The sequence below is a fragment of the Choristoneura fumiferana genome, chromosome 23, assembly GCF_025370935.1.
Source record: "Choristoneura fumiferana chromosome 23, NRCan_CFum_1, whole genome shotgun sequence".
Lineage (NCBI taxonomy): Eukaryota > Metazoa > Arthropoda > Insecta > Lepidoptera > Tortricidae > Choristoneura > Choristoneura fumiferana.
The window spans coordinates 17,451,566-17,471,063 of NC_133494.1; the positions used below are offsets into that span (position 1 = coordinate 17,451,566).

A 19,498-nucleotide genomic window follows, 5' to 3' on the forward strand; every position below is an offset into this window, starting at 1 on the left:
GGCCTTATTGCGTCTGAATAAGAGTCTGTGATATTTATTTTTGAAACTTTGAATAAGTTCATATTTTTACACTTGACTGTACAAGGTTTTCAGCCCTTTTCAAGCGTACAGCCCGTCATGCGTGCGAATGCGGCCGCCATATGTATTGTCGATTCGTTGCGGAATGAGCTTTGAAGGTACCGTTTGTGTGTTTTTCCGTTTTATATATTTAATAGTTTAAAACGATTGTTTTTATCGATGAAAGTAACTAGCATGTTGTATTTTTTTTTATCAACTGTCGGCCAACAGGCTATACTATGGAGGACTTCAAGAACTTACTCACCTTGTCATTTAGCTCTTTCCTGTTGAAGTCCAATTCGTGCTGCAGCAGCGATATCTGCTTCCTGATTTTCACCAGCTGTTTCTTGTCATTGCTGGCCTGACGGTCCGGCTTCTCTCCTTTACTCTTTGGAGAAGGACTACGGGACACCATCTTCATCTGTTCTTTCAAAGAAGCTATCTCTTCATGGTAAGAGTTTATGTCTTCATTCAAAATGTCAATCTCTGTCTCCTTATCTTTTAGTTTGTCTGTCAAATCTTTCAGCTCATCAATCTTCGATGTCAATTCGTTGTTTAGAGAGTTCACTCTTTCGAGCTCGCTTTCACTGTTTTGTAGTTTTAGAGATGCGTTTTCTTGCTCTTTTTCTAGTTTAGTAAGTTTAAGTTTTAGTTCTTTGTTAGCTACATTTAAATTGTTATTATCTTCGTTGATTTTTTCGATGTCACGATTTTGAGCATCAATAGTGCGTTGTATTCTAAACAATTCGTTGGATTTCTCTTCAAATGCTTCCTTGAGGTGGTCTAGTTCTTCTGTTTTATCATTAAGGCATCTCTGCAAGTCGTCCAATCTGTCTAGGTGCTGGTTCAAACTATCTATCTGCTGATTCTTTTCTGAAACCAACTGTTCCAATTTCTGGAGTTCAGACACCTTTTCTTTCAAAATACGGTTGTCTGTTTCGCATTTTTCCAACGCTGTATTTCTACTCTGTATTTCGTCAATTTTGCATTCTAGTTCAGTCATTTTATTCGTCAAGTTACGTTTCTCCTTAGCTAACTCTAAGATCATGTTTTCTCGTCTAAGAATATCTTCTTTGAACAGATGCAGGTCTTTAGACTTTTCGTTGACCTCTTGCGTTAATTCACTCACTCTTTGTTCAAGCAGGGTCTTATTTGAAGAGAAATGTTCTAGTTGATTTTCGTAGAATTTCTTGTCGTTCTCCATAGTAGCCATTGTATTTTCTAATAAACCTTTTAACTCTTCAACTTCCTCTTTCAAAGCGGGAAACTCGCAAAGCTGTTCTTCTGCGTTCTTTAACTCTGACTTACAAGATTCGAGTTCTCTCTTGGATTTCTTGATTTCATGTTTCAATTGTGTCAGAATATCGGGAAAGTTCTCTTGCCTGATGTCTAGTGTTATGCCCAGTTCTCTTAGAGACGTGAACTCTTCGTCTTGCGTTCTATTGTCATTGGAAGGTTCAATTGAAAAATTGATTTTCTTCGGTTCAACGCTTACATCTTTGCTTTCATCGACATCCCTATTCGGAAACATGGAACAGTTGTCGGGTATTTTTTGAGCTGTCGAATGTTTGACACCTTCACCAAATTTATCAAGTGTTCCGAACACAGTCGTTTCGTTGACGTTTCTTTTGAATATACCATGAGCATCCTTATTCTGAGTAGAAGTGAGATGGATTGGTAACGAATCACCGCGGGGGGTGAAACTTGGCAGATCGAATTGGTCGATGAAGTCAATGTTAAGCGAGCTCATGTTAGGTTTAGACAAGTTGGGTGGCAGAGTTCTATTTAGCTGTGTCTTGTCTCTATTATCGACGTAGGGGGCATTCAGGCTCAGGTTGTGGGCTTTGAGTTCAGCTCTCCTCATTTGTAGATCTTGTTCGTCAAACTCTGAGATGGAGACGATGTCGCTGAGAGTCCGGGCGGAGGTCTTGCCGTCCGGTTCGGTTTTGTCATCTTTGTCGTCGTCGTCGAGCTTGAGAGCTGCGGGACAATGTTAAATTAGTGGTGGTTTTACGGTCATTAGTGTCAACGGAAGTTGGAGCCGCTCCAAGCGTCTGCATCGTGAGTCAACGGTCTAGACCGAGTCCAATTGAGAACTATATGTATACTAGCTGTTACCCGCGACTTCGTCTGCGCAGAATTCGTTTATTTTTTTTTAAACTACTGTTATTTATTGTAATTATGGCGTGAAAGTGGAACAAACAGACTAAATATTGCGACGAAGCAGAGAGGCTTTTTCCTCGAAAATTCATTTGCATATCCTCGCGATTCCTAATGTACTTTATAAAGAACAAAGTAACACTAAGAATAACGGCCAAACGCACTTTATAAAAGCACAAATTGTTCATTGAATAAGGAATTTTCAGAATGTCGTACAGTCGAGTTCATAAACTTGTGAGCAAATATTTGAATTAAGATTGGTTTTTTGGAATCTTTTTGTATTTTTTAATTCAATTCCAAATTTTTACTTTTACGGTCATCCCGTAAAACCGAAATTGAAAATACAAACTGAGCGTGAAGGGTGAGCGGTTAGTTCCAAAGGAATGCCGAAAAAGTTTGAGGGCTTACGGCATAGATGTCGCTAGCGTCGCTGCTTAAGTGACTAAGTAAGAAACACAAGCTGAGATATGAGATGCATAGGGAAATTCGTGTCGGTACCGTTGACCATCAGTGGTGTAGCGGTATAGCACGCGGTACGGAATACCGAGGACCTGGGTTCGATTCCCAGTGATGGTCTTATTTTTCTGTTTTTTCTGTGCATCTATATTTCAGTTTGTATTAGCAAATATTTGATCAAAAATATTTGAATACGCCTCTATTGTTAACGGCGTTGAAGCGTGTTCAGATATTTTTGATAAAATTTTTGCTCACAAGTTTATGAGCTCGACTGTAACAATAGCCAAAATAACAAAGACGGTGACTTGGTGACCCACGGCTAGGTCTTACTACACCTGTTAATAAGAGTTAGGACTCAGGAGGATAAATTCAATTTTGCTGTCCGAGTTTGCCAATCTATCTATCTATCAGTCTATTTCAATTTAATAATGATTTTTCTCTTGTAAAGTTTTATCTCATATTTTTTTCTTTTAATCTCTCTCTTATTTTAAATTATTTTTGTACGCCAACTGGCAAAACATGGAGAGACTACAATATTTTCTTTTACCACTGTATACAGTTATACCTATGTTCAACAAATAAAATAATTTGACTTTGACTTTATGGTCCAGTTATGTATGTATATAGCATCACTGACCCATAATCTCTTGCAGCTGTTCATCCCTCTCGGCGAGCGCCCTCTGGTGGTCCCTGAGCGCGGCTTGTAGGTCGTCCTTGTCTTGTTCGAGACTCCGCGCCAGCGCCTCCAGCTGCGCGATGCGCGTCTGCGCAGAGGACAGCTCCCGCTCGAGGATTATCACCTTGTCTTTGGGGTTACCTGACAAAATATTTATATGTTAGGGCCATTTTTTTTATTCTATTAAACAACAGAACAAAAACACGGTGTATAATACTGAAATACGTAAATGCTGGGAGTTTCCTATAAAAATACGTTTTTTTTGTATTAGCAGTTCAGTATCAAGGCATACAATATCTAGGTCTCCATCTCGGTCTAACACTACTACACCGCAATCGTTGAAAAAGTTTCTGTTCACAAAAATCCTTGATCATCGTGCCATTGCTAGCGTCGGCCTTCAGATACGAATTTGAACAATGTGATGACATTAAAATACAATTAGCTAAATAGTTATGAAGATTAACTCACATGAATTTCCATATAACGTCTGGTGCTGCTCGCTCAGTTTCTCCTTCTCTTCTAAGTTCTGTTTAGCTCGCAGGAGCTGCTTGTCTTTTGATTCTAATTCTTCTTTTAATCTCTGTACCTGATGATAAAAATAAAAAATGAATAAAATACGCTGGAATTTAGATTCAAATTACTACTTGCTGACTGACTAACTATTAGCAGACTGATCAGCAACTCCCGAATGACCACCCGGCCGGTAGCTCACTGAAGAACTTTAAGATGACTGGCCAGCTACTAGCTAACATACCCGCTACTAGCTGAAGGACCAGCTACTAGCAGACTGACTAACTATTAGCTACTTGACTGGATACTAGTTAATTTACTAGCTGATTAACAAGCTAAAACAGACTAAGCAGCTATTAGTTGCTATTTCTCTAACTGACCATCTACTAGCAGACTGAGCAGTTCTTAGCTGCTTGACCACATGATAGTTAATTGACCAACTACTAACTGACCAGCTATTAGCTGATTGACCAGCTAAAAGCAAACTGAGCAGCTATTAGCTGTTTGTCAACATACTAGTTAATTGACCAAATACTAGCTGACTGACTATCTAAAAGCATACTGACCAGCTACTAGCTAGAAGCATACTGACCAGCTACTAGCTGACTGACCAGCTAAAAGCAAACTGAGCGGCTATTAGCTGCTTGACCAGATAATAGTTAATTGACCAACTACTAACCAACTGACCAGCGACTAGCTGACCGACTAGCTAAAAGCGAACTGACCAGCTACTAGCTGAATGACCAACTAAAATCAAACTGAGCAGCTATTCCTCTAGCTGAGCTAGTAGCCAAGCCAAGCTCGGACTGACCTCAGCGAGCGCGTCGTGCAGACTGACGGTGAGCTGGCTGGCGGCCTGGTGCGCGAGCGCCTCCGCGTTGTTGCGCTGAGTCTCGAGCCGCGCCGACAACGACGAGATCTTGAGCGCCTGCTCCGACATGCGCGTTTGGAGCACATCGCGTTCTGCGCGCACCTCCTGCCAAACGGACACTAATTTACTCATAATACTTTCATGACGCGATCTCTTGAAGTATGCAAACGTCAGCATAGCGAACATGGGGCGATAGATTAATGTAGTATGTAAACGTGAATGTTTTCGTAATATATATATACATCAACACTGACATTTCGCTTTAAAACCCCAGATTTATGTGGAAGCCAATTGAATGATGCAATGTACATTTGAATAATTCGGAATATCCGACGAGAATTTCCTACACTACCGATTACTTCAGTCTCATGGACAACCACAGGCAAACCACTGGCGCATATGTATGTTTTTGATTTTAATATCAGTCTGTCGAATGAATAAATGTAACTTTTTATTGAGCACAAACAATGATCAGAGTAAACATAGCGGGTATCGTCACAAGGCCAACGCGTAAAATATATGACGCTCCGACACTTGCTCCTAAATACACGTACTTCCTACTCAAGCGGTGTTCCCTACTATGACAATGAAACCTTCAAGAAAGGGGGGTACAGTGGTAGATTTTTTAGAACAAAATTGAATATAGATATTTTGACTTTGAGAAGGTACCATCACCCAAATATCTGGTCTACCATTCTAAAGTTGATAATCGTTTTTTTACATATTTTTTTATAAATATTTAATTTTAAAGGCTCGGTACTTCTACGGCAACCAGCATCGGCTACGGACTAACACTACCTACATAAACTGACCCGTGATTAGCCATCATCTCACCTGATGAAAAATGCATACGAGGCCAAAGTTGTATCCCACTGGTTCAGTAACAGCCGTTTCACTCTAGCCTTAAAGAGCCCTAGGTTGTATTTATTCGGAAATACAAACAATGCGAGCAAATTGCATGCCTTAGCAGTTGTCATGCTTGGCTTGTGTTGGTAGCGCTGACCATAGACAGTCGCGTTCACAATTAGGCACGGTCCGGTCGCACGCGCAGCGTGCAATGACGGCCTCACGGTCCCACCGGAAGACCAGCGCCAGCTTTTGAGCCGGCATTATGCTGAGGTGGGTCCGTTTCGTGAACAGTAACACTGTGTTGTTTTCTTTGTCTTACTTCTATGTAATTATTCTGTCAATGTTCCGAATAAATGTATTTTCATTCTTTTCTTTCTGAAATCGCATTATGAAACAGCAGGCAAACAGCTTCGGGCTGAATTTACTCTAAATCGTAAAAATTCTAAACATCACAACATCAATTAATTTTCTTTACGAATGGTGTCCAAACACCATCTGTTCCACAAGTAAAGCCGCAGTTAACGCGCCGGTCATTCATGCAGCAGTTAAACTAACCGGGTCAGAACAGTCACGAGCTAATTTTAACCGCCCCGATAGAACCGGGTCTCGAAAGATCATCAGGTTACTCTTTGTCAACGTAACCGAATCATTTTGACATCATCAGAGGGCGGAATTGCTCATGGCAAAAATCAAACGTCAATAGAGTTGGAACGTTGAATTTTATCGACTATCGAACAAACTGAAATTATATTTACCTACTTAAATTAACAAAACTAAACCTCAAATCCATAAGCAAACAATAATAGACTTCATATGAACATTACGGAATAGCATTTAAATAAAAGACAATATAAAACGATAATTTAAAAAACTACTTAACTTAGGGGCTGTTTCACCATCCACTGATTAGTGTTAACCGACGGTTAAATGTGATGCCATCTCCGTCTATTCGAACAAAACAAATAGAGACGGCATCACACCTAACCGCCAGTTAGTACTAATCAGTGGATGGTGAAACAGCCCCTTAGTACTGCATTATTAAAACTACCTAAGTTTCAATAATACAACCTAAGGATTCAAATCACCTGCGAACTAATTTTCATCGTATAAAAAAGTATCGTAATCTATGTCTGTGCTAATGACGTTTTCCTCGTCTTCTCTAGTATGTAATAATTCAAGATAGTCATAATTTTTTCCACATGTTAAAGTCAGAAATGTAAAAGGTGACTGAACTTATCGATAGCTGAAAAAGTCGATAAAATTCAACGTTCCAACTCTATTGACGTTTCATTTTTGCCATGAGCAATTCCGCCCTCTGGACATCATATATACACACACGTCAGTTTCATAATAAATAAGGTAATACTCTTGGTCTAGGAGTGCGATAAATATATGCGTTACAACTTTGAAGATAGGCTGTTAATTAATATTCAAACCATATTAAATATAATGACCCGGATAACTCACGTCTTAAATCGAGTTTAGCTCGACATGTTTCGGGCTAATCCGTAGCCCTTCGTCTTTGGAGCAACGCGACTCAGCGGCTGCTGCAACGCGCGCACAGCGGCTGCTGCAACATGTCGAGCTAAACTCGATTTAAGACGTGAGTTATCCGGGTATGAGTGAGTCTCACGGTAGTTTCATGTTCAAAATATTCAAACCTTAATAATAATAATAATAAAAACTTGTTTATATTTCAAAGGTCGGTGATAAGACGCACTCGCGCCAAGTTTCAGCGCACAATATAAACACGGCCGACGCGTACGTAAATAAATCTAGTCAGCATACGCTTTCCCAGAGGTCGGCGTGATTTGGCTACTGTCACCGGCAAACATGACCATTATAATGATAATTTTAGCGTAACCATACCAACTCGGTATGTTACAGCACAGGATTACGATGCGTAGGTTATCACTACACGTATATTTTTATGAAGTACGTACTCGTACCATGAACTAAAACCCGCGCCCTTATGATAACTACGTCTATGTAACATGTTTGTTTGTTTGTTTATACTCTTTATTGTACCAAAAGGAAAAACAAAAAGGTTACATAAATAAAAGTTGTGTTAAGTACAAAGGCGGACTTATCCCTGCAGGGATCTCTGCCAGTCAACCTTTTTATGTACATACTAGCGTTTACCCGCGGCTTCGCACGCGTAAACCATTGGATACAGCAGTTGAATTTAAATTCCGTGATTTTATTAAATTCTCGTGGGAATTCCCTAAAATTGCATCGTGGTTTTCATTGACGTTAAATTAAAACACCCATGCCAAATTTCATGACTCTAAACCCAGCGGTTGCTATTTCGAGATTTTATCCCTATCCCGTGGAAATATCGGGATAAATAGTAGTAGCCTATGAGTTATTCCAGATGTTCAGCTACCTACGTACTAAATTTCATGACTCCAAGCCCAGCGGTTTTTAGGTCGAGATTTTATCCCTATCCCGTGGGAAGATCGGGATAAATAGTAGCCTATGTGTTTTTCCAGACGTCCAGCTACCTACATACATACCAAATTTCATGACTATAACTCCAGCGGTTGTTATTTAGAGATTGTATCCCTATCCCGTGGGAATGTCGGGTTAAAAAGTATCCTATGTTTCAATCCAGATAATAAAGTAACTTTTTGCCAAATTTCAGCCAAATCCGTCCAGCCGTTTCAGCGTGAAGAAGTAACAAACATACTCACTCACTCACTCACAAACTTTCACATTTTTAATATTAGTAGGATAAATCGACAACGATCCTTTCCTTTTATCTAAACTGAAACGAGACAGCAATTGCGAGTGCATTGTACACCAATTGAAGTCAGTTCTTGCGGAATCAATTGCAATGAAAGCGATAGAATAGCACGTAAGGAGGCAAACGCTACCTTGGACTTTATTAGACTAGCGGCCGTCATCTAAAAGGTTAATAAATAGTACAGTTGCTATCTCAGTTAAAAATCAACTGTAAAAGAATCAGCAACATGAAACAGTCGAGATTTATTTACAACAATACGCTTACAATGAGGGCTATCGTTTTTTGTCTCACTAGATGGCGCACTGTTGCGTGAGGTTTTTAAGTGTGGCCTTCAAAGTCTGTTATTACGGGCGTGAAAACAAAGTTTAGATTAAAATATATTTAAAACCGTACCATAAAAATATCGAGCATGCCACAGTGTTGCATAGTCCCCGTTTTGTTCGGAAAAAAGGGACAAAAGTTTCCGAAAGACAAAACTGTCTCAAAACACAGACATTCATTGCCCCGGAACGCATATTTGCCATAATTAATTCCAGATATTGCAAAATATTCACAAAATTATTCCAATTATAAAAAAACCCGTGTAGCTCACCCAAAAACTATGAGATTTGACATTTCGAAGACCTCACGCTGCACTAGCGCCTCTAGTGGCGAATTCATACGCGATAGCCCTCATTGCAAACCGTGACGTTGACTGTTGATTTTGTGTAATTAAATCTTAGCCTACTTCCTACTAATATTATAAATGCGAAAGTTTGTAAGTCTGTTTGTTTGTTTGTTTGTTACTTCATCACGTCTAAACCACTGAACCAATTTAGATAAAATTCGGTATACAGATAGTTTGAATCTCGGAGAAGGACCTAGGATAATTTTTATCCCGGAAAATTGCATAGTTCCCGCAGCATAGCGATAAACGAATTTTGCGCGGACCGAGTCGCGGGTAACGCCTAGCTTTTACCATAAAAACAACAAGTTATATTAGTTGCCGTAAACATGGATACTATTTGCAATTAGTAAGTTATTTACCAGTTCGCGTTTTCAATTTATTTATTTATCTGAATACATGCAACATGATATTAATTATACCTATGACTAAACTCAAAACTAGTAGGCACAAACAACTCCTGCGCATCCTGCGTTCTCTGTAGCTACCTTTTTCACTCCATCTCCATTCTGGCGCGCTTGGTCCAAACAAACAATAACAATACCTATTTGTATTGCAATAACAATCACTATGATTCGCACTTTCACCTTTCATCCACTATTCATTACCTCTCATATTCAGTTTTACTGAACAACGGCATTACAAACCTAGACACTGGCAAAATTGACCTAACTAACAATTACTGTAACCATCGACATCTACTACCTTACTTACGGCACTAGACTGGCTGTTTACTTTATCTACACCCATATAGTAAATCTCATAAAGAAAAAAAAGTTGTTGGTATTGTTTTTATTTTTAATACAAACTTTTTCTTGCTGACTGTACTTTTTGTTGACTTTACTTGTATTGTCACCCAAACTATATTTGCATACCAAATTTCAAGTCGATGGCATTAACCGTTGAAGAGTTCCGTCCTATGGAGACGATCCTGGCCGGATTACCAGGATGTCACTACCAGATTATTGTATTGTCACGCAATTTACATAATTATACCAAATTTCAAGTCAATCCAACTACTGGAAGTTGGTCAAATTTAACTTGCAAGATTTGATTACAGACAGACAGACAACGGGACAGGTTAAACTAAATAAAAGCTTGTAACAAGATAAATACGAACATTCCCGCCAAAAACGATGCAAAAACATTATTCACTAGATCGGTACATTACTTTTTCCTTTATCCTAGCATTCACCTAAAACTATATTTGACGACCAGATGGCCTAGTGGCTAGGGAACCTGACTACGAGGCTTGAGGTCCGTGTTCGATTCCCGGTCGGGGCAGATATTTGTATGAAAAAATAAGAATGTTTGTTCTCGGGTCTTGTGTGTTTAATATGTATTTAAGTATGTTTCTATCTATATAATTATATTTATCCGTTGCGTAGTACCCATAACACAAGCTTTGCTAAGCTTACTTTGGGCTAGGTCAATTGGTGTGAATTGTCCCGTGATATTTATTAATTTATTTACCTAAATCAATGGACGGACATCATCCTTACCGCCAAAATCCTCGTCGTATTCCAACAATCACGCACTCACCGTCAAATCCGCAGCCCATACCGAGCTTCCTAAAGTACCGCCACAGAAACATGACACACGCGACACAGCACTCATCCACACTACGCTACATGACGATGGATATGAAGTCACCTGGCGGCAGCAGAGCACTCGCTGAAGCATCGAGACAGACTGAGCGGGAGCGGGAGGAGCACGCGGGAAACTAAAGTATTTTCAGTGCGGCGTCGAAACGCATCACGGCAACAAAACGATGTTTTCAGGGTCCGTGTGACATGACCAACTGGCCAGATGTGAGTTGTAGTCACGCGCCAATGGTTCCGTACAAATTTGTATCTATATATCTATATATATATTATATATTATATTATCTATATAAATAAAAATGAATCGTAAAATGTGTTGCTAAGCGCAAAACTCGAGAACGGCTGGACCAATTCAGCTATTTTTTTTTTTCATATCATCGTTAAAGTCTAGGGAAGGTTTTTATGAAGAGAAAAACTGGAAAAATTGCTGGGAAAAGAAAATGCGAGTATGGAAGTGCGGTAATTAATGCATCACCTGTGGGTTTTAGTAAAATGCGGAGTGATGCGAATGTTTGCTACTCAATTTATTTAGGCGTTTTGTTTTATTAATCCCCCTTATTTTGCATTTGCATGCTTGCTTGCTTGGCTGGAAGATGTTTGGACCTATAGTGTCTGAAATAGGGACGTTTTCTTCCATTTTTTTTCGTACACTACTTTTTTCGTTTAAAGTGGAACGAAGATTGCCGAGTAAATGAGTTTTATGACATGAGTACCTTAATACTACCTACTAAATAATAACAAAAACAAATTTAAATGAACTAAAATAATTTCCTTGCTCACCCGCGACCTTACGAGTGTAGTGTGGTGGTGGTGATGGATGGGTTTGTGTGATTTGTGCGTGTTCTTACAGTGTGGAGGTGGAGGAACTGCATGAACACGCATATTTTGCATAAGCTTAGCTATCGTAAGGTCGCGGGTGAGCAAGGAAATTATTTTATTTCATTGATATGGACCTCCGCAAAGTAACGCCTGATTCAATAAATTATTTAAAAACAAATTTGTATACGTTCCTCAATTTACATTGACTGGTTGATTTATTTTGTGTTTTGATTTAATTTATTTATACTCATGCCACCTATAAGACGAGGGCGAAGCAATTTGGGTCGAAGAACTCGAAATGCTACAAACCAAGCTAATTATCGGAGTAATCGAACAGCCCAGCAACGTCAAGAGCGAAATGAAATTGAAAGGATTCGGATAGCACAAACCCGTGCAGAGCGCGTGCGGGAGCTGAATGCAGCTAATAATGTTGTAAGTTTCAATCGAGCTGCTTTCAATTACAATGTTACAATTGACTGCAGTGCCTACCAATGCGTTGCTATTGGATCTATGAACTCAGTTTGCCCATATTGTAAGGCATTGAAGTACAAAAATGAAGCCGCTGGATTGTGTTGCGCAAATGGCAAAGTGAAATTAATACCATTGGTGAAATTAATATATATATTATATATATTTAAAGTACCCAAAAAATCTGTTCTGATATATTAGGTAGTGAAAATTAATAATTTCATCATATGCGGCATCATCACCAGAATTTAATTATAACAGATAAGTTTTCTACATCATTATATTTAGTGTAGATAGCCTAGATTTCTGTAGACTTGCTTGCTTCCATGCTCGCTTGCATGCTTGCTTGCTTGCTTACATACTCGCTTGCTTGCTTTCTTGCATGCTTGCTTGCATGCCAGCTTGCATGCTTGCTTGCTTGCTTGCATACTCGCTTGCTTGCTTTCTTGCATGCTGGCTTGCATGCTTGCTAGCATGCAAGCTTGGTTACACGCTTCCATGTTCGCTAGCGTGCATGCTTGCTTGCATTCTTGCATGCCTGCTTGCATGCTTGGTTACATGCTTCCATGTTCGCTAGCGTGCATGCTTTCTTGCATGCTTGCTTGCATGCATGCTTGGTAACATGCCTCCATGTTCGCTAGCGTGCATGCTTGCTTGCATGCTTGCTTGCATTCTTGCATGCCTGCTTGCATGATTGGTTACATGCTTCCATGTTCGCTAGCGTGCATGCTTGCTTGCATGCTTGCTTGCATGCATGCTTGGTTACATGCTTCCATGTTCGCTAGCGTGCATGCTTGCTTGCATGCATGCTTGGTTACATGCTTCCATGTTCGCTAGCGTGCATGCTTTCTTGCATGCTTGCTTGCATGCTTGCATGCCTGCTTCCAAGCTTGCATGCTTGCATGCTTGGTAACATGCCTCCATGTTCGCTAGCGTGCATGCTTGCTTGCATGCTTGCTTGCATTCTTGCATGCCTGCTTGCATGATTGGTTACATGCTTCCATGTTCGCTAGCGTGCATGCTTGCTTGCATGCTTGCTTGCATGCATGCTTGGTTACATGCTTCCATGTTCGCTAGCGTGCATGCTTTCTTGCATGCTTGCTTGCATGCTTGCATGCCTGCTTCCAAGCTTGCATGCCTGCTTCCAAGCTTGCTTGCATGCATGCTTGGTAACATGCCTCCATGTTCGCTAGCGTGCATGCTTGCTTGCATGCTTGCTTGCATGCTTGCTTGCATGCTTGCTTGCATGCTTGCTTGAATACATGCTTCCTTGCGTGCTCGCTTGCATGCATTATTACTTGCATACTTGGTTGCATGCTTGCTTGCATGCTCGCTTGCGTGCATGGTTACTTGCATACTGGCTTGCATGCATGCTTGCTGCCTCGCTTGCGTGCTCGCATTGATTCCTCACTATAAAAAAAAGTACATGGCTATAAGGTAACACAATATAAATTGATTTTAAGGCAGAACGAAGTTTGCGGGGCCAGCTAGTCTATATAAATAAAAATGAATCGTAAAATGTGTTTCTAAGCGCAAAACTCGGGAGCGACTGGTCCGATTTCGCTCATTCTTTTTTGTTGTGTTCATTACTGTCAGGAGAAGGTTTTTATGGGAAAAAAATACAGAAAAAAAACAACGGGGGCGAAGCCGCGGGCAACAGCTAGTATAATATATAAACTATATAAACGACCGTATCTATAAAAATACAGCTTTAGCAGCTGCTTGCAATTGCAAGTGAAAGTGTAAGGTCATTTTTATATTGGTTAATTGGGGTTATCTTTAATTTTTAATTGTTTTTTAATTTATTTTAGTATTATTAAAAAATCTAAATTCACTGTCAGATATTTGCATTTAATTTTACAGTTCTAATAAGTGTTCTGTACAGCACGCGTCACGGACTGACGTAAACCCGGGTTTGATTTCCGGCTCGAGTATTTTTCTGGTTCTTTTCAATGCTAGCTACAGTCTTCACCATCATCATCATAGATGGACGAATGACCCGGTTAAAGCCGCGGGGGTTCACGGCGGATGCAGCTTCCAACCGAAGCAACTGGAGGTCTATGGGGGAGGCCTATGTCCATCTGTGGCCGTCCTAGACTGTTATGATGGCGATAATTGCTGTTAAAATCAATGAGGGTTTTCACAGAGGCGAAATGTCGCTAGATGGCGTTAGTGTCGTGAGCTCCGTTTGACGTTTGCTTGCGATTGGCTCATTTAGTTATTTAACCAATCACGAGCAAACGTCAAACGGACCTCTAACGCCATCTAGCGATATTTCGCCTCTGTGATAACCCTCATTACCTAGTATTAAGTGGTGCAGCATCCATCTACAAGTAGCGCCGCGGTGTTTATATTTAGCCCGGCGCTAGGGCTGGCACTCTATTTCTGACTGTTTACCTTCCCGCTTGTGCAACTCGTGGTCAGAACTATTATGTTTTCTTTGGTTGTAATGAGGTTATGTTTGCGATTTTAATAGGTGTTTATGGTTTACGCGTCGATACCAGGAGGTAACCTGGTTGTTTTATTGCTGTTTGGATTGTTAACGATTTCATGTTGGTTGTGAAAAAAATAAGCTTTTTATGAAACCACTCTTAATAGCTGTCTTCTTTGAGTGCTTAAAGGTTTCATAGAAGCTAAAATATAAAATGGCGATGGAAAAAATGCGATAACCAAATTTACTCTTTTCAGTTCTGTAATGAATATGCCCATTGTTTGGCCGGTTTTAGAATAAGACAGTCTCGGAATAAAATTTCTACCCGCGGGTGTCGTAAAAGGCGATTAAGGGACTGATGTGTACCTAGTGGGCCGATGACGGATGCAATTTACTTCAAAATAATTTCGAACGATATACCTAATATGGATATGACTGCGATTGGTTTAAAAAAGAGAACATTTATTACATTATTTTTTTTATTGTTGTTGTAAATAATCGTATTTTTTTCTATATTATATTTTCAGTGCATTCCTTTTATAGTTCGCTATCCACTTATGTAGGGAAAATTACCTACCTCCACAGATATAAGAGGTGCGTATTCGTAAAGTGATATTTCATCATTATTAGGAACATTATCAGCATCACTCAAAAGTATGTATGTATGTAAACTCTTTATTGCAGATAAAAATAAAAATACACAGAGAGGAGAACAAAGGCGAACTTATCCCTAAAAAGGGATTTCCCAAAAAGTCTTATCCATCTTATGCTTTCTCGTCACCATTGCATCTATCATCCGCTCTTTACTGATGTGAGAGTGGACAGCAGCTCTTTCTATCACCAAACACAAACACAAACTCCGGAGTCCGGACTCCAGCTCCGCGGTGTGGGAACCAAGGGATAAATCAACACACCATTTTCTAATGAATATTCTGCTCCTTAGTACAGACTACAGTGTACTAGTAAAGAGGTCAAAGATATCTGTAATTTAATTGCCCGTACTAATTTTCTTGTCAATGAAGCCCAAGGTCAGTAAATGAGTTTGTTACTGCATGGCGTGCTTGTCGGGCACATAGTTTTTCTTTTACAATATACAATTTATGTCATGTATTTATGAAAAACATTGTATGTCGCACAGGCGGTACTAGAATTACGAACATCGACTCATTAAAATAGACTCTCGTTCGTAATTCTGTATTTACCACCCTTAAGACACAATGTACTATTACCGCGACTGCGACTAGAAAGGCCTCTCATTCTGAAATAGGCCAGTCCCTTGCAGTAGGACGTATAATACAAACCAAGATGTGATGTGACAGCCCTGGGTTAAACGTCAATGAAGGCCTATCATATCACTAAAGCGTTGCGGAGTTCACGCATTAGGGTCGCACCGCCTGACTCACGGCGGACGCAGTGGGTGGATACTTTCTTTCCTAACCACTTTACAACGGCAAATTATATGAATAAAGCTTGGATTATAGAATTATAGGGACATTGTAGCAGAGTCAGCTCATATCGCAGTACATGTGTACTGGAATATGAGCTGAACGGAATGAGGGAACGGGACCGCGACGCCGCCAGTCACTATTGGGGATTTGTAATTAGATGTAGTCTCAGTGTTAAATCGGAACAATAAATATATTTTTCCTATAATAAATATATTATTTGTCTCAACAGAATAAACCAATAGAGTCACTATCTCCGTAATGTTACTAACTTCGGTTTACTCGTGGTTTCTGTCGGACAATTTACACCAATTGATCTAGCTCTCAACTCAGCAAAGCTTGTAATATGGGTACTAGACAACGGATATTACCTACTATACGAGTACTATAGATAAATGCATATTATACATCCCTGGACTGGAGCACAAACATTCGTATTTTTTGCATAAATCTCCGTCGTTATTGATGTTCTCTTTGAGTTTAATAACAGACGCATATACAGTTTCTGGTTTATTTTAAAGTAGCTTTTGTCTGCGGTTTCGTCTGCTAAGAATTCGTTTATCGCTATTCAGCGAGGATAAACAATAGCCTACATCCTACCCACCCGAATAGTTAGAGTCCCTGGGGTCCATCTCCATGTTTAATCTAAATCGGTTCAGCAGTTTAAGTATGAAAAGGCAGCAGACAGAAAGATAGTTATTTTAGCATTTATAATATTAGTACGGATTCTAAGGAAAAAGATGAATTGCTGCATCCGATCTAAAGCGGTAAAAATCAAATCAATTTCAGCCAATATTGCAGGCCAAACTTGAAATTAGACGAAATAATCATATAAAAAAATACATTTTTAATAGTATTTTTTTTCATTGCCTTATATCCATAGTACAAGTTTTGCTTAGTTTGGAACTAGGTCAATTGGTGTCAAGTGTCCCATGACATTAATTTTATTTATTCATTTTCTTTTATTAGAGATTTTCAAAGCATTACTCATAGTTCATGAAAAGAGTCAAAACACTAATAGTTTAGCTCTCCTTTAGTTAATTATAGCAGATGTTATTCTCGCGCCGTGGTCATAATGATCTCACAACACGCGAACCGTCAATCTGACGTCCTCGTCAATCCCCTAACGGCTAAAGCAACAAGCTTGTTCCTTAATCAGGGTTCAAAAAATCGGAGCTACTTTGATGGTTATAAAACTGTAGTAAAATCTACTAGCGACTCACCGCTTTAGCTTTCTCGGCTACATCAAAAGAAGTAAATTTTTCATACCCATTTTTACACCAGACGGCGGGTAGTGACTTTATTTTATACCGTATAACTAACTATGTAATATCATAATGTAAAGATTTACAAGAAGCGAGGATTTATGGCACGCACGAGTTGGACTTTTTTTTTATTCGACTGGATGGCAAACGAGCAAGTGGGTCTCCTGATGGTAAGAGATCACCACTGCCCATAAACATCTGCAACGCCAGGGGTATTGCAGATGCGTTGCCAACCTAGAGGCCTAAGATGGGATTCCTCAAGTGCCAGTAATTTCACCGGCTGTCTTACTCTCCACGCCGAAACACAACAATGGAAGCGCTGCTGCTTTACGGCAGGATTAGCGAGCAAGATGGTGGTAGCAATCCGGGCGGACCTTGCAAAAGGTCCTACCACCTGCAAATTTTATATATCCCATCTGACTCCTCTTACGTCAAACTAGTTTTTTTTTAAACCGATTCATGCGTACCATAACAGTTGCATTTTAAACCATAATATATTCCAACTTCTCTCGTACTACGTATTTTCAGTGCATACACGCTCCGTTCGTTTGAGTCTCAACTAATCTTGATAAGCTGCCAAATGAATCAACGCCATTTCGATCAAATGCTGTCTCGAACAATACCGCAACAACTACTTTGCCTTATTACAAACCCATAAGAAACAATTTCGTACGGCTGTTTTTAGTATCAATGGGGCATACAATACGAAGTACATAGTAAATTTCAATTAAGAGTGCTTCTAAAGGATATATTTTATTTAAAACCTTGATGGATTGCGAAGCTAAATGAAAGCAATCAGAAATAGACTTGTTTGTTGTAGATTTAATACGGTATTTGAATATTTTTACAAGTAAATGTTTCACGATGCGAGTTATCGATCGGAAAAACAATATTTAGGCCACTTTTATTTACAGTGGTATGAACATTTGAAAATTGACAGAGAAAATAAAACTAGTATGTAGTAACGTCACACGCAGGTAGCTCCATACTTACTCCATAGCGAAAAGCATTAAAAAGATGCAGTTTCATGGACTTTTCCAAAAATCACCATAAATTACTTTTTTAACTGAATAATCTTTTTTTACTGAATGAAGATGTTGGATACATCTTATTGGGAGTAAAATACAGCTTTCGCCTTAAAATTATGAATTAAAACGTGTTGAATGTTTGACAGTAAATCATATTTTAATTTGACACGCGCGATATATTTTTTCGTCACTAATAATCGTCTTTCTGGTCTTGCGCGCACGTTAAAGCATTTGTGATAAAATTGTACCTATTTTAAACCGGCAGTGCACGGCTGGGTCACCACCCTGAGCTTATAATATTTTTAAGGTTCCCATATGGAGTACGTCGAGATAATAAAAGTGAGTTGTTTTTTCGACTTGAATTACGTTCTATTTGTATGCTGCCAGTAAAGCTCACTGCACACTACAGGGTTTTTGGAAGCGAAGTGAAAGCAAGCGGGTTTTTAGGGTTCCGGAGCCAAAATGCAAAAAAGGAACCCCTATAGTTCGCCATGTCTGTCTGTCCGTCCGCGCTTTGCTCAGGGACTGTTAATGCTAGAAAGCTGTAATTTTGCACGGATATATATGTAAACTATGCCGACAAATGGTACAAAAAAAAATTTAAAAAAACTTTTTTAGGGTACCTCCCATACATGTAAAGTGGAGGTGACTTTTTTTTTCTCATCCAACCCTATAGTGTGGGGTGTCGTTGGATAGGTCTTTTAAAACCATTAGGGGGTGCTAAGGACGATTTTCGATTCAGTGATGTGTTTGCGAAATATTCAACTTGAAAGTGCAAATTTTCATTAAAATCGAGCGTTTTTCGATAATATTATTATGACATTGTCAATGTGACAGATCAAAAATGCCGTGGCTCTGATTATAAGTATGCTTAACTATTTTTGGGACATTCGCGTAAAAATTTGTACAAAGAAAGTGGCGCCTTCGTTTATTCTTTACGATGACAAATTCTAACTTTAGACAAAGAAAATATAACTGAAAATCTCCGTGACAATGAAAATCTGGCTTTAAAGTTTGGCAAGCGTTCCCAGCGCAAATATACGGTGAGTAAGAGATGCTCGCGAGTGAGAAAACACTTTTAATAATGAACCTCATTACACGAACAAGTTGAGGCAAACAAATAACAACTCAAAGACAATTTCATATATTATGGAACGCTTGTAGGATGTTTTCTAGGACATCCATCAATCAAGTAACGTTAAACTTATTTATTTATTTCAATAGGGCATATTTGGCAAAGCTCTGCGCAGGGGGCGACACTAGCGCAAACCCATGATAACGTCAGCTCTCTTTATATTTTGTCGCCATGACAGATCAAAGACCCAAATGGCCTAATCGAAAATTTAAAAAAAAAAATTTACCAGCAGTGACAGCAAATTAGCAGGAAAAAAAATAAAAGCGAGAAGTTTGTTTTCCCGCCATTTCCGATCCGCATGTTTATTTTGTGCA

General features: G+C 39.4%; 1 protein-coding gene across 8 annotated transcripts in view; it reads right to left on the minus strand.

Moving 5' to 3' along the window:
* The window catches only part of LOC141440823 (uncharacterized), a 184,823-nt gene that overhangs the window by 51,854 nt on the left and 113,471 nt on the right, over positions 1 to 19,498 (minus strand). For all 8 annotated transcript variants that reach the window (XM_074105383.1, XM_074105381.1, XM_074105379.1 and 5 more), the window contains 4 exons: positions 4,671 to 4,835; positions 3,818 to 3,935; positions 3,311 to 3,490; positions 323 to 2,037 (listed from right to left, as the gene is read on the minus strand). In XM_074105383.1, coding sequence (XP_073961484.1) covers positions 323 to 2,037; positions 3,311 to 3,490; positions 3,818 to 3,935; positions 4,671 to 4,835 — 2,178 coding nt within the window. The remainder of the gene's footprint in view (positions 1 to 322; positions 2,038 to 3,310; positions 3,491 to 3,817; positions 3,936 to 4,670; positions 4,836 to 19,498) is intronic.